Source organism: Perissodus microlepis, chromosome 15 (genome assembly GCF_051167445.1).
Source record: "Perissodus microlepis isolate ML-2025 ecotype Zambia chromosome 15, ASM5116744v1, whole genome shotgun sequence".
Taxonomy (NCBI): domain Eukaryota; kingdom Metazoa; phylum Chordata; class Actinopteri; order Cichliformes; family Cichlidae; genus Perissodus; species Perissodus microlepis.
The window spans coordinates 3,063,982-3,090,974 of record NC_140475.1 but is presented as its reverse complement, the minus strand read 5'-3'; the positions used below and the strand labels follow the sequence as shown (position 1 = coordinate 3,090,974).

The window sequence follows — 26,993 nt, the reverse complement described above, 5'->3', positions numbered from 1 at the left end:
TACTTCCAGCCGACCGCCGGTGCCGCCACCCGTGTCGGCCAACCCTAAAATTTAGAGCTTTAGATTCAATCGGATAATGGAGTGGATTAAAGCATTATAGATAACTGTAACCCAGCATATAGGGAGAGTTAAAATCCCATCGCACACACCATGCGGTGGTACATCACAAGGGTCCCAATTCCATAACTGCCAGTGTAGCAGTGAAGCGCTCCATGCTTTTAATAGGCCTAAACCCTGCCTCTGACTTTACAGTCATTAGGTTTATTAGTGTAGCTTGTTCACGCGCACACATACACGCGTGAGTTCAGAATCCCAGGAACAAATTCCATTAGCGAGTAAGACTAGAGGTTTATGGCCAGATGGTTAACCTGCCTTGAATCAGCCTACAGTAAAAGACACACATACAGACACACACACATAAATGCCTCATAAAGCTTAATGGAAACTCATCAGTTGGTAATTTTATTATACAAGACCTCCCCGGCACCCCATCGTCTGGTCGTCAAGTCACACTTTCTCTCTGCGTGATGCATGGCTATCGTTCGCACAGCGGGGTGGTTACACAGGCTGTTTGGTTTGAAGCCTCTGATGGGGGCAGGATCAGAAGCCCGTTTTATGTCAATCTGACAGATGCAATCTTTGAAGATGGTTTTTGGGGTCTGGCTGTCATAAATAAAATGTAGAAGAAGAAAAAAAAATGTGAGGGGACAATTTTTCACTGGGAAGTTATAATTGTGGCAGGAGCTGCCGCTGGCTGCTGAAGCCGCTGAACTTTAGAAGGTGGTTGAGTGAAATATGCACTGGACTGGGATAATAATTTTAACGACCAGGATTGGATTTTTATTTCACGAATGCCTCAAAACGTCTCCAGAAACTTCATGCAAAAACTATTTCAGCTTGTCCAAAAGTAACAACTTTACTACAGGCTTAAACAGAAGCGTCACCTCCACACCGAACGGTCGACCTACTTCAGTTGACAAAATCGAGCTACGTTGATCAGCGAGTTCATCGGCTATCTGGAACAAACTCTCCCATTAAGCCCATTCGCCCTTCTTCTCCTGATTGGCCGCCCCTGTTAAGCAGAAGGTTTGAACTACTGGGGAGGCAAAAGGCACCAGACACCAGTCAGGAACAAAAGCGGGGCTAACTTTATCTCGGCGAGCACGGTTGGGTCACGCGCTGCTTGGCCTCCATTGTCGTTTGCGGAGCCAGCTGTCCTCTGGGAGTCGCCGTGTCAGCTCAGATTAGCAGTGAGTGACACAGATCAGAACAAGACAGCGGTCACCAGGTGGTCTCTGACTCCACTGATTGTTTTTACTGTAGGCCTGTTAGTACAGAGGGTGGTGAGCTGTAAATCTCCAACAGAATCCAGTTGGGAAAAACGTTAGTGTGTCAAAAGGGAAACAGAGGATCAGGCTGGGGGCAAACAAATTTGTACACACTTACAGATGAACAGAGTATATAGGAGATCCAAAACATAAGTGGGAGGTAAATCTTTCTAACTGGATTCAGCCCTCTGCGTTTTTTTGTTTCATTTTTAAATGGAGGCTTTTCAAACCTCTAATCATCTTACTGTAAAAGCTCCAGATTAGCAAACAGGAACATATGTTAGCTTTTTTTTTTTGTCCTTGACAATATTCTCATGTCTGTCTCCGTTTAAAAATTCCACTTAATCCAACGTGTTCAGCGAGAGGAAGCTTCTCCTGTTGGGAGATTTTTCCCCCCCTCTTCTTCCTTTGTTCTCATGCTCTGCGTCTTCAGATTTCCTCTCAGTGTAAAAACACGTAGGCTGTGAGCGTCTTGGCCTTCTTGTCTGTGTCAGCCCTGTGCCTTTCACTTCAGAGTGTGCGTCAGGAAAGCTTCAAGCAATCCTGCACAGGACAGGATGGATGGGATGGTGTTCAGTCCATGAGGTGTCCGCACAGAGACCAAAAAGACGGGCGTCAAACCGCTGCAGGCTGACAAACTGATGTCAGCTGCTGTGTCTCCTTCACCAGTTTAAAAGTTAGTTTCACGTACATTTCTAATGTTTCCTTGCCAACCTAGTGGAAAAAACTAATCGTGCATAAAATTCTCAACGCTCTCACACAGCACGGAAATTAAAATGACGACATTAAGGCAAAGCGCCTGATTTGCCTTCCCACCTGGTGGAATATGACCTCTTCTGTCACATTTTTCTTCCCGCATGTGGAATCCCACGAGGCAGCTCAGCAAAAAGGCATCTTCACAGACACAGAGTTACGTAACTCACCTGCTTGTTTTTTTAAACAGCGTAACAACAATACACTGCACTCGCTGCACCTTTCATCCAAGTTCCTGTCAGCGCGCCATTCTTATTGACTTCCCACAGAAATGTAAAGAGTCAAAGAGGCCCCACCCGAGAGCCATTAACATCGGCGGCCTTGCAGCAATCACAAGTTCACATTCCATATTTTACAGTGAAAGCCATAACTCACATTATGAAAAACATGTAAATAAGCGAACTTCAGACCACCACTGAGACGTCTGATGGTGACAGAGCAGTTAAGAAGTTGGATCCGCTCCAAGCTGGATCAGTTGTGAAACACACTGATGGCGATATGCAAGTTTATGAAAGCCTGGCTACAAAAGAGATTTGCATAGCGTTGCATTTGGTGGATTAAGCTAAAGGCTGGAATGTGAAAAGGGGAGTGTACAAGCCAGACCTTTAAAAAGCATCAATCATTCAAATCAGCGTTGTGGGAGCACTTTTAATAAGCCAATCATCGCTGAGACCGAGGGTAACGCCACTCACAAACTGCTGTCAAACCCTGACAAGCTGTGCGGTGGGACACTGGCCTCCAATGACTGGTTAGTGAGCATTAGGGAGCTAATCTTGCTAATGCCTCCAGGCAGCTATTTGGGCAGTTATTTTGAAGGTGCTAGCTCAGGGGTCTGCAACCTTTAAGACCCAAAGAGCCATTTGGAGCCGGTTTCCACGCAAAAGAAAACACTGGGAGCCGCAAATACTTTTTGACATCTAAAATAAGATAACACTGTATATATTGTTTTTTACCTTTGTGCTTTGTGTGAACAACTAAGGTGTGTTGCTTATGAAATCCATGAAGTGCTACAGAGAAAATTATATTTTATTTATGTAATTAACACATTTTGAACTCTTAAAGAAATATAACAAAAGGAAAGCTGAACTAAAATGATCCATGTAGCAAACAAAAACTGTTGCGAGCCACCACCCTTATATCGCCTTTGGGCTTTTGGAGCCTTGACCTGACTTTTAAAAAAAAAAAATAATTGGAAAAAAAGCACAATGTTGCTGAAAAATGAGTATTTTACCACGTTAATGTGTGTGGTCGGGTGCGGTCTGCAGCACCGCTGCAGGGGAGGCGGACGCACCTGAGCGGCACCCGCAATCACGCCTCGCCGCCTTAACGTCTGTGCTCTCTATGCTGTTGTTGGTATGTGTCGGGCTGTGAGCTGAAAAATACAGCCGGCTGTATGCGTACAGCAACCGTGTGTGAAAAGTGGTCAATAAAGAGATGCTGAAAAGCATGTTCATGGAAACATCGTCGGGTCTGCCATGATATGTTTACAATGGGACTTCTGCTCCTGAACCTCGCACAGCGTCTGCAAATCGGGGCTGTACGAAGTCACTTCATCTTTACGCAGGACTGTAAGCTGCCATCTGTGAGGCGTGAGCGGTGTTTGTTTTTAACATAGTTCACGGTGGAGAACAGCTGCTGACATAATGTGGATCCGAAGATCCATAACTGGCCTACCTGGGGTTGAAAGTCTCGATAAATGCACGGTGTTTCGGCGGGTACACCGGCTTCCACGAGTGTGACGCTTATTTTGAGCGATGAAAAAAATAATAAAATATAATGTATTTTTATATTTCAATATCACAATAATCTTCCAATTTAGAACTACAAGTTAAAAAAGAACTAACATAAATAAAATACACTTCAGCTAAATACTTCTAATTTATTACCCAAACCAGGCGGAGCCGCACTATAAGGACTAAAGAGCCGCAGGTTGCCGACCCCTGTGCTAGATGAATTGGGAGAGAAAGCTACAACTACAGTTTCAGTGGTCACCAGGACCCAAAACTGCATGTGTGAAATCTCAAGGCAAATTTTATATATAGAAACAAAAAAAACACCTTAAAGCAGCTGCCCAAAAATAAGGTTTCTAAAGCTATTTTATCCCTCTTGGGTTATATTAACTTTACAGCTTTGTTATCAACACAGAGAGCCAAATGTCTCAGGATCATCCATGCAAAGCACAGATATGAGAAGAACTCATCTGCATTTTTACTACGATAACACGTAAATATGCCTGCCTCTGCCGTGTGCGCGCATCAATGCAATCACCTGATTGTCGACTCATGTTACAAGTTTTCGTTTCACAATTCTTGAAGTGCCAAGTCTCCTACAGCGTGGCTGATATCGGGAAAGAAGTGAACAGTGTGGAATCCCAATCATCAGCACACAGCAGGGCCGGCCTAAATTACTAATATTGTGGAAAAAAACAAAACAAAAAAAATACATTAAAATTGAGCGGATTCCTCAGATTCCTTACAAAAAAAAAAACTTTACTGTGTTCGGTGCTTGGTAGAAGAGAGCATTAGGAATCACTTATGTGACTCAAAAGGTATGCAGGGCAGAATGTAACTTGCACTTCGTACCTCCAATGTAAAACACAGTGATAAAGTGGGAGCTGTGCGAGCAGAGATAAAAGGCTTTCCTCTGGTGAAATATTTACTCCTCTGAAAATGAAAGTATGTTAAGTCAGTGCCAAGTCCTTTTTTCAGCGCTTAGTAATGTGCATTGTTCAGTGCTCTGCAGGTGTAGTGATGTTTCTAGCTCCTTAGTCTTTTTCTGTGCGTCTTCTTCAGACGTTTTTTAAGCAGAAGCACTTAAGGTTACTGTGGATAGCCTGTTTTGTCTCTTTTAAAGCCATGAGATATTTCCTCTCTTTCTTTTATACTTTGCCCCTCGTCCTTCCCATCAGCTCCACCAATAATTTGGTCTCTTCTTTATTTAGGCCCCTTTAATGCTTTTGGTTTTCTCTCCTGTTCATGTTTCCACATATGTGCTCAGATCTTCTCTCCCTCTTGCACATGTTTCTTAAGCTTTACAATTTCTCAGATTTCCCCTCATCAGCTGATGGTCACTGACGTGAGCTCCCTGAAAACCTCCTCTGCCAGCCTTTCCACTCGCTTGCTGCACCGCGAGCTGCGTGTCTGTGCTTTTATTTTACTTTGTGGCTTTCTATGAAAGTGTTATCTCATCCAGCATTTCTCCCAAACAGTGAATGAAACTTCTGCATGGAAAGTGCTTACACTGTATCTTTCATCTTGTTACACGTTGTATAAATGCTCCACCTTACGTAGCTTAACTGAGCTCAAACCGCTACCACATGGCACAGCCTCCCTTTTCGTCTCTTTCCGCTGAATGCCCAGTTATTGTTCAGTGCACATGTGCTGACTACGAGGAGGCCCCCGCAGGTACGGAGCGCACATTCCTGCTCAAGGGAGGCCTGATTTAAAGTCGCCAGCCTCCATCGGGATACATTCCTCTGCAGCAAGATTCAACTTGTTTAGAAGTTTCCCCCCAAAAAACAAAAATAACTAAAGCTGACAGGAGAAGTTTGTCAAGATGTACAGCGAGATGTATGGCAGAAATGAGCACAGCCAAAAGAGGTGCCTCTCTGTGGAGAAAGCGCTGTAACGCACACCCCATAACGCTGACTAAAAAGGGTATAGTATCCTAGCAACTGGCAAAAAGGGAACACTGCTTGCTCTGCAGTGTCCTCCGTTGCTCCTGGATCTTCAACCTTGCATCCTTCTTACAGAGGTTCCCCCTCAGCAGCCCCCTCCCTTCTCTCATGCTCTATTCTTCCGCTTCCTGTTAGGACACTCTATTGCACCCCAGTGAGGGGCACTTTCATCAAGCACACATGTCATTTAACACTGCTATGTCATCTAAAGGGTTTAAGAGAGTGCATCGGTTTATTCAGCGCCTATCATACGCAGGGCTACATGCCACGTATTCAAAAGAGTGGTGGGCAGAGATATAGCACTGGAGCCTGCTCTTCAAATCCTTTTTAAACAGAAGCCCTCCCCTCCAAACCCTCTGCCACGTTTGAGATCCGTGGCACAGCTACAACATCAAGCGGTTTAATCCACTTCCATGTTTTGCAGACTGAGAGGAGATTTAGCAAGGAGGAGTGGATATACAGGATATAACGTAGGGCAAAATGTGTCTGGAATTTCCCCATGGCTGCTTTTGCTACTCTGTCTACAAATATAGTGACGGGTGTCTGCGAAGACAGACACGGGTCAGAGTGGCTTCCTCAAGAAAAAGGACAGTTTTAGAATATGAGATGTTTGTTTGTTTGTGGGCAAAAATTAATAGGCCAAGTGTGACTGGACTTGATGGTGAGGTAGTGAAGGTGGAAGAACACATCAGTTCTGGTGAGTCACTTTGCTTGAAAATAGCAAACTAAAGCGTTGGCCTTGGTGAAGGACACACTCTGCAAGCGCCCTTTGAGTCCTTCTGTGCTGTGGCATCTGCATATGAGGATGTGTGGGGTCAATCGGTCCACTCAGACAGACGGCATAGAAAATATCCCAGCTGCAACGTTTCCGTAAATTTCAAGAAGATCATATATAGTTTTAGTACATCTTTGCTTGTGGATGGGTTTTTTTTTTTTTTTGGACACTCTGAGATTATGCACATTTTAATTTTTAGTTAAACCTTTAAGCCATCTTTAAATTTATGTGAGACTTCTAAACAGTTACTGAAATTTATGAGTTATGTGTGACAAACATGTTGTCTTTGATGCCAAATTCTTGACTGGCTTTTAATAAACAGAAAATAATTAATAATAGAAGTACCGCTCAGAAAATTTACAGAATATTTTTCCAAACCAAGCTCGAATAAACAGATCTGACTGATCGGAGAACTGTCTTACTAAATGTGCATTCACAGCTCAAAACAGCGACCTGTACTGAATATATAAATTGTAAAATAACACTATGGGTGAACCCAGAATCTCAGGTTCTTCCTTTTCTTGTTTAGACACACGAGGACCCACCTTCAGATCTGCAAAGTGCTCGGCCTTAACGCGTTAAAATCAAATAAATTCTGCAAATTTTTCCAGTGAAATTACACGGTCGGCATTTACGCGTCTGGTGTGTAAAAGCCTCAACTCACTTTAACTGAATTTGGATAACGTTCAGCTTATCATTCCCTTAGTTAGCCATCAATAACCATTAGCCTATTATTGCAACCACTGATTTAGCCTGCTAGCTTTGGCTACAGCAGCTAATTGCTTCTTTAAGACATCTACCCATGTTTCACTAACATTCATTTCTAGTGTTTGCTTTTAGTTAGCTTTTTAACATTTATTTGAAGTTGCAGGCATATATTTAGCAAAATAGTTTTACTCATAATTTTAGCTACTCCATTTCAATGGTTTATTCATTATTTTTAGCTAATGTTTACATTTTTCTTCTTTAAATTAGTAAATCATTTAAATAGCTGTACTTTTACAACACTTTTGCAAACACTTATTTATTTACTTTGTGACAATTACTTTTTCATTTCAACCAGTATAACTAGTTTTTGCTCTCTTGGGGGGGGGACACTTCACCCGTTGCCTACTGGTGGTGGTCAGAGGGCCCGGTGGCCCAGTGTTCGGCAGCCTCGCCTCTGTCAGTGCGCCCCAGGGTGGCTGTGGCTACAATGTAGCTGCCATCACCAATGTGTGAATGTGTGTGTGAATGGGTGGATGACTGGTTGTGTAAAGCGCTTTGGGGTCCTTAGGGACTAGTAAAGCGCTATACACATACAGGCCATTTACATGTGTTTAGCTCAGTCATTCGGTGCAATAGCTAAGTTAATCTTTCCACATACCCCCTTCCTATTGCAGCAGGACCTCACACTTAAGCCACTGGTTAGAAATCGCTGTTTCAGTCATACCGAGAGACTGATGAGGATGTTCTTGTGGTGCCTTGTGAGAAACACTCGAGATGAAGTGCTAGCCAACCTCTTTTGCCCTGCAAGCAGATGTCTGACTCAAAATGTGCCGATGCTGAACTTTCCCAAAAAGAAAAAAAAAAAACAACAAAATCCAGCAGCCGAGGAGAACAGATCAGAACCAACTAGGCCACAGAGCTGGGGAGGAGAAATAGGCTGGCTATAATTGGCTGTCATAAGTGTCATCTCCTCTCAGCGTGTGAGTTAGAAGAGATTTGAAATATGATGTGTGATGCCCCTCTGAAGATTAATAACTGCCTCAATTTGCCTCATATGACACCTACCAACTTTACACCAAGCTCGAAACCCGTCTCTATACAGGGAGGCTTGAAAAGACGGAAAAGAGAGGGCGATTTCTTTTCCCTCCGTTTCCCACTGCAACACTTTTAAACCAAACTGTCTCACATCCTTTTAAGAACCATCATTGCGGCCAACCATAGCCAGGCAGCCTGTGCTTAATCAGACATTATCTGCGCATCTGCAGAACCCACAGCTAGCTCTGATGGAGTCAAAGAGGATCGGAGGGAGACCCAGGAACATGTCCAGATTTTCAGATAATCACAGACTTTCCCTGGCGGCTAGTCCATAACCGTTAATACCAGCACAAATGGCAAACGCATGCCAGATAAAAAGCATCTGCATCACTCTCCCTCTGTTGCCAGTCATCAATTTAGTCAGGTAAACGCCTTTTCTTCCCGTGAGCTTGCATTTTCGCCCGATTATCAGCTTTCATGTAAGCTCTTTACGATTGTCACGGTGGAATCAAATGCCCTACATTTGGCTCGGTTTGAATAAATAATGACTTTGATCAGGCTGTATAATCTGAGGCCGAGCTCAGTTAAGTGGGGTGGTCTTAATACCTTTTTTGATGGACTGTCGACAGCTGTCAGATCGTCGCTGAGCATTTGTGGTGAGAAGTGGGATGTGGTAAAAGACAGATGAATACATATTTAATGTGTTGGGAATACATTTGATGCGTATTGCAGCTTCAAAGCCAACCTCTGACCTTCTACGTTCTGACTTACCTTCTTTTCATCTGTTGAACTTTCTCTTTACAATCTTTTTCCCCCAAGTTCAAAACAGACATGCATTTCCCAGCACACCTAGATTTTATGTATAAGCCTGGTGGTTCAGTTCTTTACGTCATTGTCCAACTTGAGCACTTCACTATTAAAGCTCTACTTTAAAACATAACCAAATGGTTTCAATTGCACTTTCTTTCCAGCGCCCAACAACAAATAGCCGAGAGAAATGTGTTTCTCAAGTGCCGTGCCAAACCACAACAGAGATGTTTAAGTTACGCAGCCCAGCCTGCAAGAGGAAATTAGCCTCCAGAGCAAACCAAAGCAATGTTACCTGAAACCATCTAAAAAAAAAATAAAAAATTCCTTAGGATGGAGCAATAGTGCTGTAGACTGTACGATTGATTCCAGATGTTTTAGCCGAGAGTCAGACCTCCACATTATCTCATCCATCTCGATGGCCAATGGCCAGTTTCACTATTTTACAAGTGCTCCAGTGAACATCCAACTAGGAATGTGACGCTATTCTCATCCAAGCAACAAAGCAAGCGTTTCAATAATTCTTTAATTTTCTTTTTCCTTCTTCACAAAGAAGTGAAGAAAGTTTATTCTCCTGGCTCCAAAACGAAAAAGCCCCATTTAAAGAGCCCAAGCATTCACAAAAACACAATCTATAACTGTTAAGACTGGAGGCTGGAGTAAGGTGACAGCGCTGTGTAAACTGAAGCAAGGCGAAGACATCTGCTGACTCCAATGTCACAGCGACCAAAACAGAAGAGCTGACAGGCAGAAAATCCAGATAAATGCCTCGTTCCTCCCGGGCCCTCGAAAGGAGCTGATGAAGAGGTGTTCTATCTACGAGCTGCTGACTTTTGGCAACCTGTTCTACTCTCGAAGGTCACTGGCGGTGTTGTGTAGACAAAATCAAATTGCTGATGGTGACTTTACAGCGCGGCCCAGACGAGTTTTTGCCACCACGCCAATTGCACCAATTGAGGTCTGTCCAGCTGCTCTCATTTGCATCCTAATCAGCTTGTTATCGGATCTAGTGCCATCTGACGTGAAACGTGAATCGATAAGGGTCTCGCCAGGAGTACAGAGTCTTTCGCTTACCTCGACTTTAATCGAGAGGAGGTCGCCAACCAGGGATGATGAGGGTGTGAGTTAAACTGCACTGCATTCGAGACAAGTTAGCCACATTATTTTAGAAGAGAAGCAGGAAAAAGATTTTGGACATGATCTCAGAAGGGTTTATGTCAGGAAATTTAAAGTGCATTCTACATTTAATTGTTACAGTGTGACCTGTTTTACCTGTATAAAGCTGTCGCAAAATATTGTTCAACTTCACACGACAGTGCCCACATAAAACGTGGTCTAGTGATGAGTAAGCGCACAAACCACGCCCTGCTTGTCTATTATGAGCGAGTAACTCACACACAGACAGAGCTGACCTCACTGGGCTGGCATCATTGTGCACGGGTCAACCACCGTGGAGGCCAACCATGCCCAAACCAAGCCCCATCCCCCCAACCCCTTACCTCTCTCCGCTTCAGTGACTCTGAGGCTAGGCGTGGGAGCCATCGACTCGCCCCACTGATCACTGCTTGTTGCCTTGGCAACTGAGCAACCAAGCCCCTCCAGCAGCCCGCTGTCCAATGATCAGAAGAAAAGGACAGCCTCTTAGATAGGCACGGACGCAAAACGGCGGCACAGCGTGAGGACGACAGAGCCAAGTGCTTTTATTAATTGTATTAAAACACAACATCAGCGGCACTTTTATAGATTCCAGTGTGTCACTGATGACCACACGAACATTAAGCAATCACGACGTGTTGTAAAACTTTTTGTTCTATTAAAAGGCCTCGCATTGGATCTCTGAGCCAGCCCGTGTGTATGCGCGAGCCTCACGCTGGCTCTGTAACCTCATTCTGTCGGCCGGGTGCTGCGCTGACGGGAATGAAAGGACAGTGAATAAGACAGCAGGTTCACAGAAATCGGCAGAGAGACGGATGAGGATAGAGGCAACGACTGGAATAGTCTGTCACGTAAGAATAGACGGGGAGGCAAAAGTTCAAAAAGCGGCCTAGAGACACGCGCTTTCCTCGATTTTTTCCATCCTGCTGCTCCTCTCTCTGTGCAGTCTCATTCCTGCTGTGTCACAAAGAGGAACGGGACCCACTTCCTCTTTTGTTTGTTCAGGAATGTGGGACGTCCTGACAGGCAGGCTTTTCATTGACAGTGAACAGCTGAGAGTTTCCCCACTGAGGCTCTCTCTCTCTTAACCTGTCCTGCGTACATCAGTGAGTTTGTGTTTCTTCTCCATTATCTGTGTTATCAGCCCAGCAGGCTTCACACAGATAGTTTGCTGGAGGAATAGAAGCCACAGATGCTGGCTATACTCCAGGGACACGACATGTGACACAACCCAAGTCACCGCTGGGTCTAATTATGTTTTGTGGGGTATTTTGCAAACTATAAAACGGCGAGCCACGGCAATTTTACGTAGATTTATAGTTTTGTTTTAATTTGATGTGGTGAACCTTTATTCACTTTGGCAGTTATGATGATCTCAAAACTGCCGTTTCAGTTTAGCAGCAGAGAGCAGCTGCTCTCTAAGTTTTGACTAGGCAACACGGAGGTGTTTATCTTTACCAGAAAAAGCGCCACTAAGCAGGGGAGAGGTTACAAGAAACCACCTCAGCGTCTTGGAACACAGAAACATGAATCTCAGCATGGACAAACAGGATATCGGTGACAGAAACATCCTATTCCTGCTTAGACGCCCTTTTTCTGCCACACAGACTTCCACACAATGACTTGAAACGACAGCAGAGAGGAAAAACACCATTGTGTTGCTGGTCCTACAGTTTCCTTTGAAACAAGAAAGGAGCTCACACAGAGAAAGAGTCGCTGGCTGAGACATACTGAAGAAAAACATGGGAACCATTCAAAAACCCAACTTTCCTTAGAAGTAACAAACTCTTCTGTATGAAGACTTTGAACTAATGCAGAAAAAATAGGCAGAGACTGATTTTTCCCCCCATAAAAACTCACTATAATGGGTGTTTTAGTTCAAGACTACTGTGAGGAGATGGAAATAATCCTTGATCCTTTGCTTTTAAAGTAACTGATCAATCATAACGCAGAGAAAACTGCTTCTGTCATACATGAATGTGGACATGACTAATTTTCTTTAGTATGAAGAAGTATACAAACACACGCTGGTGGCCAACAAAGATGGCTGGCTCTACACTTTTATTGTGAGCTTTTAGGTCATGTCACTCCCTAAGGGTAACGAAAAAGGAAATGAAAACAGAGTGAAAGAGGAAGATCGCTACATGAGAGAGGGGAATAGTTCGCACTGACTGTGGCACCTCATACATTAAAGCACACATACATGTAGCAACAGCAGGTGCTAAAGACCCCAGTTTAAACATGCATTTTTATGACTTCTCAGTCAGTTAATTAGGAGTAATTTGAACCTAATTTCAGCCTGAGTGGGTTGGTTTAGTGGATGACTCAACTGAGTGACTAAACATATTGTACTAAGGCACAGCTTCTCAGGAACAAAACGTTTTACTCAGTAAAGTAGATGCAGGAGATCGGGGCACGCTTCAATATATAGAATACTAGGAAAAACGTTTGAGCCACTCCTTAGTATTTTCTATTTTACCCTTCCAATGAATCCATTTCTGATGATGCTTCAACAGTAGAGGGCCATTTTCTATTTCCTAAGAACATGATGTTCATATACGGGTCGCCTGCTACAGATAGTTTTAAATCCTGACATTTATTTGTTTATCTTTAAGGACTGAGTTACAAATGAAGCGAAAAGCAGCCAATATCAAAGAAAAAAAAAAAAAGAGCAAAAGCCGGGAGAACTATTGCTCAAGATCACTTTAAACAAATAAACAAACATATACAAAGAAATCTGGTTTCCTGGAACCAAAACGTAAAGAAAAGACGGGCGGCACAAGTTTTTTGCATGACGCTCTAAACCAAAATTCAAAAGTAGTATCTTGACACATCTTAATCTCTGGTGAATCACCAACCTATCTGACTGGTTTCTGCAAGCAGCACACACAGCTGAGTGGGCTGACACACTGGGCGGTAACAAGCTCTAAATAAATAAATGAAAGAAAACTCATTGCAGAGCAGACAAACTACGTCAGCTAGTGAGCCAGTCGCTAACATGTCAGCCACTCACTACTGTGGCTTCTCTGCAATGTGCACTTTATCCCCCCTTTGTTCTCAAGCTTGCACACTATTCCACTCAAGCATTTTTACTGAATAAGGAAAATAATCTATCCAAGCTTGCTAATTGTTCGCCAGCCAGCTCATTAACTAAGCTACTAGCAAGACAAAGTCCCCATTGTTTATTCAGCAGCCATACTTGCAGGTTTCTGCCTTCCTGTGACGCTCTGCAAACTTTTATGTTTATAGTGAAACAGCAAATTAACATCCTGAATTTTGGACTGTGGGGCTCAAAGGTCAGCTCTGGATGGCTTGGTGCTCACCCAATCTGAATTTTCTGGGGGTTTTTTCATAGCAAATGAGCCCACCCACTGCAGCAGTGTGACTAGAATAATATGAACTGGTAAAAACAAGCCTTTGGGAAAAGGGAGGGGAAAAGTTTTAATAATCATGTATACCAGTATTTTGGTATACTGCTGCAGCTGTCACCAATGATTGGGCTTTATTCCAAATTTCACTGGCCCCAAGCACGCACACATTTACAAAGAAAACACTCGCACTAGGCTGTGTGAAAGTAATGGATTAACCAGCTGCACCTACATAGCCCAATTAAAATTATTTACTGAATCAGAGTCTTATTTACTACACGTTTTATTCATCTGTGTTGGTACACAAGTGTCAGCCAATGAAAGGGAAGATTTTTTGTAGAATGGGAATAATTTATGAGAAGTGAAATCCACAGCACAGCGGGGGCCGCGATACTGCGGATAGATCTTAAAATGTTACAAGCGGCCAAAAATATGCCGATGACAGCGTAAATTTCTCTCTTTCTTCAACTGAGTCTGAGAAACCTGATCCTCTGGGTTAGCTGGGCCGTAGCCACAGTAACAACTTTCACTAAAACCATCTCCATCTCTAATAACACGTCCTATCATAGTGATCATTCATGTACACCTGCATGGTGGTTTGACATCTGCTTTACACCCAGTCCCAAGCCTGGAAAAATGGGAAGAGTGTCCAGTCTGTGGATCTAGCCTTAAACATGGCAAAGCTCGGACAGTTTGAGTTATCAAATCAAAACTGGCTCATTAGTAGTGTGGACACTGGTAGAAAATAATTAAAGCTACAAGCAAACACATGCAAGTAGCATGTTTACACCTTCAGATTATCTGGGGCGGTTTTAAAACAGAAAACATTTCCTGTCCAGGTGAGAGTTTCAGCAGATTATTAGATTGCAGCACTTATCAAGACTTCCAAAGAATGCAGCAAATGCAAGCCAAGTTAATTCATCATCAAGGCGTTTGTTTCCCAGAAAAGGAAGGACACGTAAACTGATGGTTCCTATCACCGTGTCATGTCTAAAGTTTATAGACTGAAACGGGCTCAGCAGCACTTGCAAAAGTCAGGAAACTGTGGACGTCAGGCGTAAACGTCGTTGTGTGCGACAGACTGCTCTTTACAATCCCTGGCAGCTAAAAGGTCAGTGGAATGTGTAAGAGTGTCTAAAGGTCAAAGAAGCACTACTGCAGAGAGGATCCTAATCAGTTCATCTGGACAGCCTTTCCCCCTGACTCGTTTGGAGACTGAGTGTGGCTGTGTGAGTTTCAGGCAATCTGTGCGGCACTGTAGGGGAGCCTAAAGCGAGCCCTCTGTGACAGCATCATGTTTCAGGCGGTCTTTGACTGGAACTAAGTTCCAGACCACCAGAAGCGAATGCGAACGTTCAAAGTCTGGAAATATAAGTCACTGTTTTAGATTAGAAAACTGAGCTGTACTCAAAGCAACCCCCAATGCTTTTTCTTCTAGGACTTCTAAACAGGAGCCTCACAGTTAACGGCGCACACCCCGTCTCACACACACATTGTCCTTATATCCACAAAAGAAGAAGAGTTGGTAGGGGGAGTAGGGTGGGGTGAATCGGGGTGGGGGTGAGCCATGTGAGTGCACAAGAAATTCAATTAAGCAGACAGCGGGATAGCTCCACAGCCCAATGTGCACAATGTGCCCTCCAACAGTCCCGGCTCCACTCCCAAGCTTCCCAGCCAACCCCTTACCGCCATTCAGCCACTCCCCCAACACCACCAAGACCCACTGAGGACCCTTTGCTGGGCTCCCTTTCATGCACCCCCCTACCTCCCCCCACCCTCTTCCCAGTTGTCTCTTTTGCCTCAAAGGAGATGAAAATCTTTAAGATGGGCAACAGCCAAGATGGAAAAACTAATTTAACAGTTGACATTAAAAAGTTTAAGGCAACTTAGCTAAAAAAAGAAAGTTGTTAGTTTTAGACACACAAAAAAAATCTCCTCTTCTTTTTGTTGTGTGTGTGTGTGTGTGTGTGTGTGTGTGTGTGTGTGTGTGTGTGTGTCTGGCAAGCTGACAGATGCTGTTCATTTAGCACTTGTGCAGCAATCCTTGAGCTTGTCTCCTAAATGCCCAGGGGAGCCACTGGCATTTGGACAGCATTAAATAAAAAGCCACTCTGCAGACCTCACACCACGTCCAGATCTGACCTCGCAAAGATGGCCACTCCACTCGGATTTCAACCAGCCAATTGACTAAATCTGTGCCGGTGAAGAAGCCCGTTCTACTCACCCTCCCCTCAGCCTCGCTCTGGCATGTAACAGGTAGCCAGGCTGCTATTCGAGCAAGGTTTTAAGAATTATTTACTCGGGGTGGAAGCGATGAAACACCTGCTCGACCGGCACGCTTCTGGGTAAAGCAATCTAACGTGTGTAAATAACAGCTTCCTATGAGAGTAGCCTTGCTTTTTCCTGCCATGTTAGGAAATGTCAATAGCTGTTCTGTTACTTACCAGACTCGCGCTGTTTACAGCACAAGGATAATTTGCGATTCTCAGGGTTGTTTGGGACTACGCAGCGTCAGTCTCATTACAAATGCATAGGTTTTAACAATGAGATAATAAACCTCTCAAATGAGGCGGCCCTTTCCCATGCCAGCGTATTGTTAGAAATGTGTACATCATTGTCAGTGATGAACACACAGAGCCCAAGACTCAGGGGCGCACAATGTCACACACACACACTCGCACATAAAGGCTGAGAGAGGCGCTAAGCTGCCGCAGACACAATGTGGATGTTACATAATAACAGCCGAGCACAGACCAAAATGTTGCGTGTTGTGCGAGTATACGTGCGTGTGTGTTTACGGATTAAGAGCCCCCTCGTGCATGCAACCATTCTTTTATATTATGTTACCTTCACGGTTTTCTCAGCGCACAATTCCAGGAATGTCCAATGGATAACATGTGACCGGTGTGATCTGATTTGAAGCTGCTTGCTTTGAGCCTAAATTCTGCTGTGGTTGCCCTGTCCTTGTAAATCGGGGTAAAATAAGGTCCAACCCCCCCCCCCCCCCCAAACACACACACACACACGTGAAACAGACTTTATTCCTCTCGCAAAACAGATCACAGTGGGTTATGAGCCCGTGTGCTTGCTAAACGAGGCTTAGTGTCCTCCTGTTCCATCATGGCTTTTTCATCCCCACTTGCAGATTTCAGTCATGTATTTAGGTCTTAAAAACAGGGACATTGACTTCTGGTCCCAAGCCACGCATTTCAAACGGGGGCCCTAAGCAGATATGAGTCCTCTTCCACAGCCAGAGACAACAAAGATAATCAGTGAACAACCCCAAGGAGAAAAAAAATCAATCTGCTTGATCCCCTTTTGAAAGCTATTAAGATAAGTCTCCTTCACTGAGAAGCACAAGTGCAGTGACCTAAATCAGTGCAGACATAAATGACAGGTTGGCGTGGGGGCTGAAAAGGCCACTTAAGAGATGCTGTGTGTTTCATAATCACCCCAATCAAGACTTTACAGTGAGGTTAAGCCAAGACCCCATGGGTGTTAATCCATCCCAACAGTTCTGATCAGCATATGCGGCCACAGCAAGCACATACGCGCAGTAACTACACAGTGTGTCTCTATTAGCAGCAGAGCCCAGGAATACAGGTGTAAGGGCCAATTCCCCATTGTTTAAAGCAGGGGTGTCAAACTCAAATACACAGTGGGCCAAAATTCAAAACTGGAACAAGGTCGCGGGCTAACATTAATATTTATTGAAAAATAAATCTTCCTCCAGATTTAAGAATGAATCTCTTCTTATGGACTCAAACAAGTTTTGCTGAAAAACTGAATATGGAACAAGCAAAGCTTAATACTAAACAATATATATTAGCTGTATAATACCAGTAGGCCAGCTCTAATAATAATTTGGTATGGCTTTGCGGGCCAAATGTAATTAGGCTGCGGGCCAAATTTGGCCAGCGGGCCAGAGTTTGACACCTATGGTTTTAAGAAAGAATTGGACCAAAGTTTTTATTTAGGAACTTTTTGATTCCGATTAGTCGACGACTGCTCTACTTTCCTACAGAAACCCCATAATGTGGGGCGTGCATGATGACTGTGGCAACCAGGTGTGTTTACAAGTGCATGTACTCACCATTCAGTCCATTGGGGATGCTTCTGTGATGATGTGGCGCTGATAGGTCATCCATGGATCTTCTTATCGTGGTCCCCATCTTACCGTTCTCTGAGGGCTTGTGCATGTGGTTGTGATTGTGGTGATCGGGGCTACCGGCACTTCCTGTGCTGGACGTGCTACTCCCATCTCCAACATCCCTGACCGTGCTGGTGCCCCCGTTCAGGTTGGTCAAGCTGGACTGACTATCTATGGAGCTCCGGGACCCTGCCCCATTCCTCTCTTCATCCAGCATGAGGATGATCTCCTTCAGTTCAGAGTTCTCCCTCAGCACAGTCTCCTGGTTGGCCTCCAGCTCCTTGAGCTTCATCATGTAGGTGCCCACCTCCTTCCACATGGCGCTGGCTGTGTAGCGGCCGAAACGCTGCCACTCCCGGGACAGCTTCTTGCCCTTCTGTCGGTCGTCGTCCAGGAAGCAGCAGAGTTCCCGGAGCTCGTGGTTGTCATCTTGGAGCTTCTGGTTGATCTCCTTCAGGTTCCGGATTTCATGAAGGTGCACCTGCAGCCGCCGGTTAATGTCCTTCATCATGTTGCCATGCTCGATCATCAAGTTCATTTTCTCACCGTCAACCCTCCTTAATTTCCTAACCAGCTCCTCTTTGCTGCACCGCAGCAGCTCATCGTCCGTCAGCTGGCTCAGGTCATCCTTCGGCCCCTCGGACGGATTTTTAGCCATGACTGTGGCGGCTACGAGTCTCAGTTCGTTTATGCAGCTGCTTAAAATTAACTCTCAGAAACTCACTAACCTAACCTCAATTGCGGAATCGTGTTAAAAAATGAATACATTGTCCAAAAAGGGGGAAAAAAATCTTAAAAGTATCGATAATGCCCTGATCTTCAACAGGCCGATAATAAAACTGAAAGAATAAACAACACAAATATGACTGTGATGCTTCCACAACCCGAGCCTTTAAAGAAATGACACCACTGATCTGGTAAAATAAATAAAAATACTCACAGGAACAACAGTTGGTGGTCACAGTCGGTCAGAAACAAACAAGCGATGTAAAATCGATTATCAGGGATTTCCGATCACCGAGTCCTGTCGGCAAAAACACAGCGACCCGTAACAGTGTGCACCGTCTCTGCTGGACATCACAACATTCACATGATGGAAAACGTGAAATCCGCCAGCTTCTTCCTTTATGTTTAGGTGAATTCAACCTAATTTCGCGCAAAACGGCGAATGTTCGAGTAAAACGCGCAACCTATAAGAAAAGTCCTCTTGGACGTGTTTCACCGTCTCCTCGGATAAAAGCGTCTTCAGTGAGGCGGTGTGATAGTGGACGGACGACTCAATCCTTTCCACCCAGCAGGCTCGGAATTATCAGTGGACCCCCCCTCCTCTCTCCTCCCTCTTGTCCAAACACTCGGGTTTGAAATCATTCAAGAGGATTCAGCTCGAGACGACCAATCAAGACGTGCGAGAGAAGTGGGCAGCAGGTAGATGAAAAAGTGCGGCGCAACCTCGCAGAGCTCAGGCTCGGCCTTCTTAAAGGTACAGGAGGACACGCTCGACGTAAAAACACACTGGATTCATTAAAGAAGAAAAATTAGACTACGCCTCACGACTTTTATTCTTTATTCTTAAATGAAGCACAGATGTATTGTGTACTTTTAATGGCCGTGATTTCGTTGACAATACTTGAGCATTGAAAAGCTGGGCTGTTTTACTGAAATGAAGCCCCAAAATATTCATTTAGTTAAAAATCAAAAATACTTTAACCTATGACAGTAGGCTTCAGCTACATGCATATTTGATTAAAGATTAAAAAAATATTACCATCTGTGTTTAAACCAGAGACAACTTCTGGGAGAGTTCTTTTTCTGAACATTGAATTTAAACAGCTTTTTAAAAGTCCGAGATCTCTGCAAGATCTCAGCGCCCCCATGTGGACACTGTCCGTAAAGGCATTAAGACAGCCAATCGGGTACACAACCGCTGCATAGCACAGAAATATAAAAAACGCTTGTTTCCAAATGATTTCCATTTACACACATATTAGTGTTGTAGGCACAAAGAGGTTTGTGGTTATGAAAAAAAAGTCACTACACACCGCTATATGATGAGTTTGTGCATGATTAAGTAAACAAGTGCAAATGGTATTTAACCCAGCTGTCCCCCTCAAAAAAATGATATGGTCCATATTGTAATGAAAAAAATAATTATCACCATCATTTCATTTCGCTTTACCATGTAATTCATATCTGATACTGTTTTTATTATAACGATTTATTTCTTTAAATCACAGCTTTTAGGCAGGAGTAGATCAACACAGTTTTACCCTATAGACCACTATGATTTCTTTTTATGTAAAGTCCTTTAAGATCATTTATTTTTGTAATCCCTGTGACTCAAAGTGCACAACACTCCACTCTTTGGTCTGAGTGTGCCAGCATCCAGGATGTCAAAGGTCTGTCCCGGGACGAGAGTGAAGTCAAACCTCTGGAGCAGTTTGGCCATCACCACTTTAGCCTCCATCTAAAAAACACAACAGCGCCCACAGAGATGAGTCAGTGTGTTTATAGGTGAGTGGGTCTTCATGTTGACTTACGCTGTCATCCTCACCTGAGCAAAGTTCTGTCCCAGACACGAGCGAGGACCGAGGGCAAAGGGGTAGTAGCAGTAATAAGGCCTTGTTGAACAGACGAGAGACAGCCTCAGTTACTGTGAACCATTTCACTCATTTAGTGTGAGATAATAAAGTGTGTGCAAACATGAAACGGAATAATGTCAGCATGGTGAAACAGTGTTTTTCTTACTTGGGAGCATCTGGGTGAAATCTGTCTGGATCAAATCTCAGTGGATCCTTGAAGAATCTCTCCAGTCTCCCACTCACATAGGAGCTGAACTAAATAGGAAAATATTTGATTTCACATTTTAACCATAAATGTATTTGTTCTTGCTTGAATAAGACCTCATTTTTTATGTTTTTCTGGCAACTTTGTGACAATTTTGTTTATACATACGCTACCAGTCAAAGGTTTGGACATATCTTCTTATTTTCTTTATTATGGTTTTTCTTTTTTTCATGACTATTTACATTGCAGATTCTCACTGAACACATCAAAACTGTGAACCAACACATATGGTATTATGTACTAAACAAAAAATGTGAAATAACTCAAAACATGTTTATATTTTAGATTCTTCCAAATAGCCACGCTTTGCACTCTCTCGATGAGCTTCTTGAAGTCATCGCCTGAAATGTTTTTCCAACAGTCTTGAAGGAGTTCCCAGAGATGCTGAGCACTTGTTGACTCTCTTGCCTTCACTCTGCGGTCCATCTCATCCCAAACCATCTCCATTGGTCAGGTGACTGTGGAGGCCAGGCCATCTGACGCAGCCCTCCATCACTCTCCTTCTTGGTCAAATAGCCCTTACACAGCCTGGAGGCGTGTTTGGGGTTCAGTGTGCCTTCAATTCTGAATAAATCCCCCACACCATCACACCTCCTCCTCCATGCTTCATGGTGGGAACCATTCATGTAGAGACCATCCGGTTACGTTTTGTGCATCACACAAAGACACAGCAGGTGGAACCAAAGATCTCAAATTTGCACTCATCAGACCAAAGCACAGATTTCCACTGGTCTAATGTCCATTAGTTGTGTTTCTTGGCCCAAACAAATTTCTTCTGCTTGTTGCTTTTCCTTAGTCATGGTTTCTTAGCAGCTATTTGACCATAAATGCCTGATTCACCCTCCTCTGAACAGTTGATGTAGAGATGTGTCTGCTACTGGAGCTCTGTGTGCATCTATCTGGCTCTAATCTGAGCTGCTGTTAACTTGCTAATTCTGAGGCTGGTGACATGGATGAGTTTATCCTCAGCAGCAGAGGCGACTCTTGGTCTTCCTTTCCTGGTGCCGTTCTCATGTGAGTCAGTCTCGTCGTAGCACTTGCTGATCTTTGAATGTGTCCCCAAAGTTTTAGCAATTTTCCAGACTGACTTTCAGTTCTTAAAATAATGAAGGACTGTCGTTTTTTCTTTACTTAGAATTCATATTACGGCGAGAACCAATCAGATCAGGGCTGTCAGCTGTGTACCAACCTGACTTCTGCACAACACAACTGATTATCCCAACTCTATTGAGGCGGCAAGAAATACCACAAATGAACCCTGACAAGGCAGACCTGTGAAATGAAACCACTTCATGTGCCTACATCATGAAGCTCATTGAGAGAAGGCCAAGAGTTTACAGCACTGTCAACAAAGTTAAGGCACTTGAAGGACTCTATAAAACATATTTAGAGTTATTTATCTTTTTTCTTCGCTACATAACTCCATATATCTTGCTTCATATATTTGTTGTCTTTAGTATGTAGTTATCATTTAGACTTACAAACATATTAAAAAGAAAATGACTCACAACAACGCTAAATCCCCCGGGTATGTGGATACCATCAATCACCATGTCTTCAGCAACATCACGAGACGTGCCCGGAGCTGGGGGGTAAATTCTTAGAGTCTCTTTTAACACCTGAAGGAAGGTTACAATGAGAAGTGCACACTTTGGGTGAGTTATTAAAATAAATAAATGAATAACTAAATTTACCACATGTACCTGTGACAGGTAGACCAGTTCTCCTAAGTCGTCATAGCTTATGTCACGTTTCATCCCAATGACATCATCAACCTCTTTCTTTGCTCTAAGAAATAAAAATACAATTTAGAAAACTTAAATTCACTCTATATATTACACAGTTATAACTGCAGAAATATTACCTAAATCATCTTTAGAGGTTAACACAGGTCATAGGAGTAAATATGTAGAAACAGATATAAAACTACATTTTTTATAGAGAAAAATGCACATCTATATAAATGTCTGTGGGCTTCAGATTTATAATAATCTCGGGATTGTGAATATTTTTGATGTTTGATATTTGGATGGATCAAATTAGAAGAAGTTGTTTTCACACAACGGGTTGACAATCACATCTGAGGGACACACTGATTGTAAGAACTGGGATCTATCAGACTGACTGTACAACAAGTGTGTCACGGCAAGAAGATTTCTGAAGATCTCACAGACTTTTGTTTGTTTAAGTCCTCTTTACTTGTAGGTTTCATTCAGATGATGTTTCGGGTTATATTCATGCAAAAATATAGAAAGTTGTAAATAGAAAGTGTAAATTGTGAAGTTCTGTTTGACTTCTTACTTCTCCAGTATTTCAGGATGTCTTCCAAGCGCCATGATGCAAAAACCCAGTTGATTGGCTGTTGTTTCTTGGCCTAAAATGTTACCAGTTTGTCAATAATGTGTCAGAATATTACCTCAATCAAGAAGTTGTAATCCTAATTTGTACATCACAACTCTTTGAGTCTTAAAAAGCCTATTTAATCCCGCCTAGGGGTGGGATTAAATAAGTGTATACTTCTTCCCACTCCCTTTCAACATGTAAATTAATCAGAATGGTTTTTTGTATGTAATTTGTATAGTATTTTTTTTCTCTCTTATTTTCTTTTCTAAATGTACTTGTATATTGTTCACATGTTGAAATAAATTACCAATCAATCAATCAATCAATCAATAGTTAACTTAAAATCGATAATATCATTATGTAACAAAACAGATGTTTCTTTTTCTTGATTGCTCTTTTATTCATTTGTAAATGTTATCGTCCCGGTCAAGATTGAAAAGAGTAATAAATATGTTTTTTTTTTTTTTACATTTGAGACAAACAGTCAGTAACACAGGAACTAGAGTTGTGTGACACAGTGTGTGTGTGCAGATATTATGCAGCCCCTCTGGATAAGAAAGGACAGTTTTGTCCATGCTAAGTGAACACGTGTTTGAACGGTGATATCAGGATGCTCTACAATTAACATTAAACTGCAGCACACAGCAGCAGGATACAAATTCACAGACAACAGTGGCCACATTGTGTAAAACTGAAAATAAAACACACTCTTCAGTGCTGTGAGCTTCGTCTGACGCTACAAAGGAGCTTCCAGCTGCATTTCACACATCAAAGCTGAAACAACAGAGACTCACCTGCAATGAAAAATGTCACAAAATTGTCCAGCATAAATTCTTCATCTTCTTCAGTCATGTTTTCCTCTGAAATGAGGAGAGAATGGACAGATACATCGATATTTAACTTCTCCTGGTTTCCAACATTACTTACAAACCACATGCACCGTACTGAGAAGGCATCAAAAACTGTGGGTCACATTTTTGTTCTATTCACTTTGTCTCATCACAAAGAGAATAAAATATTGCTCTAGTCTAGTCTAATGTGAAATTTGGGAACTCCAACCTTGGCTTGCAGTTTTGATGATTTGTGTCAGGATGTCTTTGGGGACCTCGTCACCGTTTTGCATGGCGGTCTTTCTCTCACTGATCCACTTGGCTCCAGTTGTACGGAGCAGGCGGCACGCTTCCCTCACCTCATTAATGTATCGTCTGTTCTTTGGATTGTACTGGAATGGCAGACTGAAGGGTTTAGCCTGTCATTCTGATAACAGTGTTGTTGGCAGACATACTGCATAACAACAAACGCTGAAGTAATACCTCAAAAAATATGTCTCTAACATAGGTAACCATTCCTTTCAGACATGTGTCAATGGCTTTAGGGAAAGGTGAACTATTCTTCAAGAGGTCCAAGTCCACCCCAAAGGCAACCTGTTATCAAGAGAAGACATGCACAGCAATTCACTCACGCTTAGAACATGATTGCAGCCTTTATAAAAAGTTAGAAAAGTTAGAATAAACATGTTTTTTATTCTTCAGTATTAAGAAAAAAAACTGCATGTTAAGGAAGCTCTAAAAACCTTAGTAATAACATCCAGGGTGACACAGTTGATGAGATGGAGCATATTAGCTTCTGTTTTACTGTCAGCAAGCTCTGCAAGTTTATCCATCAGTTTCTCTGCTGTCTCATTGAAGGTTCCCATTAGACCTCTCAGATACCTGGAAAAAACAAAAGTTTGTTACAGAGGAACAGCGACTAAAGGATTAGTCGCTGTTCATTATTATCATTTCATAACTCACAGGCTGCTGAACGCAGGGTCCATGATGCGTCGCTGTTTGTACCACCGCTCATGATCCCGTGCTGTTATCAGACCATCACCTAAAAACCTTGAAGGCAGTTAAGACAATGATTTAAAAAAAAAAAATAAAAATCTGTGTAGTGACTTCAAGAACAAAGTAAAAGTCGCTGAGGGGCAAAAGAATCCAAAACTCAGTGACAATAAAGAAATAATAAAAACATTAAACAAATTATAGCAACACATTCACCCTCTCTCCTGCCAGGCGGGCAGGTGCCTGATACTGTCAATCACTGTCCCAACCAACCACAAAAATATTATGCAATGAGTTTAATGATATACACCAACCCTGCAAACATCACTGTTAAAAGTTACGATAGACAGCATGAAAATGTCATCATCATAAATTCGTACATGGCTCCTATAATATGATCACTGAGGTCAGGAGTTAAATAAAATGCTAAGATGTGACGCAAGGAGAGTATCACAACATGGTAATACTATCAAGTTCTATTCATTATGACTAATAAAGTATGTACACATAACTACAATAAAGTGACTCAGATAATCTGATACATCACCTTTGACCAAACAGGTTGAAGAGTCTTTTATAGACAGACTTCTCTTTAAGGTACTTTGGGGACATCAGGATTTCCTGAAACCAGAAACAAAATGACACTAAAGTTTAACAAAGAAGAAGAAGAGGGCTTTAAATGTGAACAAGTCCCCAAAAGGCCAGTAGCTGGCACTGTTTATTAGCAGGGACCTCTGCCAACAGGATTGATGGGTGCACTGTCACACACAACAGGTTTGTTGCACTGTAGTCATTTTAAACTGAAACAGCAGAGATACACAGGCACTGCTAATCACAATAATTCACAGATTTACAGAAATAGACCCTTTCTTAATGACACCTGTGTGATGATGTGAAAACAGTCCGGTGACAAGTGTTTACCTTGGTGGCCTCTGGACAGTACGTACACAGTGAAACGTAGTGAAGCACATTTAACCTGTAAACAGGTCCATACTTCTCGGCCCTGCAGGTGACATCTTAATTAGATCTTTTAAAGGCGTATGATATTAATAACGAGATTCTGAAAGTACTGTAATACAAAGAGTACAGTAAGTACTGCAATGTATTTGTTATATAGGCAGAAATTAACAGGCAATTAGCGGCAAAATATGCTGTAAAAAAGGAAACTGCATTCAGTTCAATACAGCCAGGCTAGCTAGCATTGGCTGGCAGCAGTCCCAAACACTGACCTACATATTGTGTTAGCTTAATAGTTTGACGTGGTGTTTTCTGCATAAAACTTTGTTTTCGCTAAACTTACCACTCCAGAAATTTGTCGTGTATAATTCCGTCATTTTTCATCGCCTTCAACATCGTTGGTGAGTGTCCGAAGAAAAAACTGAGGAGGAAACAGCGAGTTACTCTCAAGTAATGTCCGCATAACTGCTTCAGCCGACGACCTTTCCTACCTGTCCCTCGGCGGCCCGGGGATGGGGTCATACTTCATATGAATGTATTTAATGTACAAGCAGTAGCCAAGAAACACAATGACGAGCAGAAAGAAGAGAAACGTAAGTGCCCGAGCAGCCAGGCTCAGAAGCAGGCTGGAAAGTGCCATCCTGGAAAATGTCCCGGAGACGTCCGTGTTAAAGGTGGTTGTACTTTCAGTTAGAAAGTCCACGGTCAGATAAAAGCAGCGAGCCTGTTATCAGTGACTCTTCAGACTGAAGTAGCCTGATATCGATATGTTAGGAAGCAGAAACCATAGTGCTTCCAGTTCAGCTGCTTTGGTGCAAATAAAGTAACAAGAGGTTCACTGGAGCTGCAACAACAAGAAAACCTGAAAGGGAAATGGCTTTTCAGCTGGACCTCTGCAATGCACTCCTCATCGAGCCCAGTCCCTTTAAAGCTAAGCGTATCGTATTTGATACATGTGGTTTTGAGAATTTTATTTGTGTGACCTTTATTTACCCTCAAAAAATGATACAAATTGCATGACAAATTTTTAATGACTAAGTTGCAAAAATATGGCTAATGTAGCAAATGTGATACAATTTAAACACATATGCAGATTATAATTTGATATATTTTTTATACATGTCGTCTAAAGGTTCAACATACACTCCATTATCAGAAAAATAAAGATTTCTGGCAGTTATTTCATGGTTCAGGTTTTAAAGGGCTAGTTTTGCTGGTGCCCGTGTCACTGCTGGCAGCATTATGAGTTAATGTTATAGGCATTAAAAGTC

The 26,993-nt window shown here is 42.8% G+C and overlaps 2 protein-coding genes across 7 annotated transcripts in view; both read right to left on the bottom strand.

Annotated features, from left to right (window-relative positions):
* ccdc85cb (coiled-coil domain containing 85C, b) overlaps positions 1-19,190 on the bottom strand; it is a 46,547-nt gene extending 27,357 nt beyond the window's left edge. For 4 of the 5 annotated variants that reach the window (XM_084953242.1, XM_084953243.1, XM_084953244.1 and 1 more), the window contains exon 1: positions 17,699-19,190. In XM_084953242.1, the coding sequence (XP_084809368.1) occupies positions 17,699-18,413 (715 nt within the window). In that variant the 5' untranslated portion in view covers positions 18,414-19,190. The remainder of the gene's footprint in view (positions 1-17,698) is intronic. The other variant, XM_084953245.1, reaches the window with a different exon arrangement.
* Positions 19,191-19,305: 115 nt separating this feature from the next.
* LOC146371414 (cholesterol 24-hydroxylase-like) lies at positions 19,306-26,601 on the bottom strand. 2 transcript variants are annotated; one of them, XM_084953238.1, is made up of 15 exons: positions 26,214-26,601; positions 26,066-26,143; positions 25,687-25,768; positions 25,313-25,386; positions 24,736-24,822; positions 24,516-24,654; positions 24,256-24,366; positions 24,002-24,164; positions 23,737-23,802; positions 22,901-22,973; positions 22,303-22,387; positions 22,108-22,218; positions 20,501-20,589; positions 20,307-20,373; positions 19,306-20,219 (listed from the first exon to the last, which is right to left on the bottom strand). In XM_084953238.1, exons 1-15 carry the CDS (start codon positions 26,360-26,362, stop codon positions 20,067-20,069), a joined length of 1,527 nt encoding a protein of 508 aa, XP_084809364.1. In that variant the 5' UTR covers positions 26,363-26,601; the 3' UTR covers positions 19,306-20,066. The 2 variants fall into 2 exon arrangements, with proteins under 2 accessions (XP_084809364.1, XP_084809365.1); XM_084953239.1 differs by lacking the exons at positions 25,687-25,768; positions 26,214-26,601 and having other exon boundaries at positions 26,066-26,149.
* Positions 26,602-26,993: the final 392 nt, after the last annotated feature.

What these genes read in the sequence shown, in the direction of transcription:
- LOC146371414 (XM_084953238.1), bottom strand. Translation starts at nt 26,362, where the DNA reads ATGGCACTTTCCAGCCTGCTTCTGAGCCTGGCTGCTCGGGCACTTACG. An exon ending in CCCTGGATGTTATTACTAAG is followed by an intron (nt 24,367 to 24,515) that starts GTTTTTAGAGCT and finishes TCTTGATAACAG; the next exon opens with GTTGCCTTTGGGGTGGACTT. An exon ending in CATCCTGAAATACTGGAGAA is followed by an intron (nt 22,388 to 22,900) that starts GTAAGAAGTCAA and finishes TTTATTTCTTAG; the next exon opens with AGCAAAGAAAGAGGTTGATG.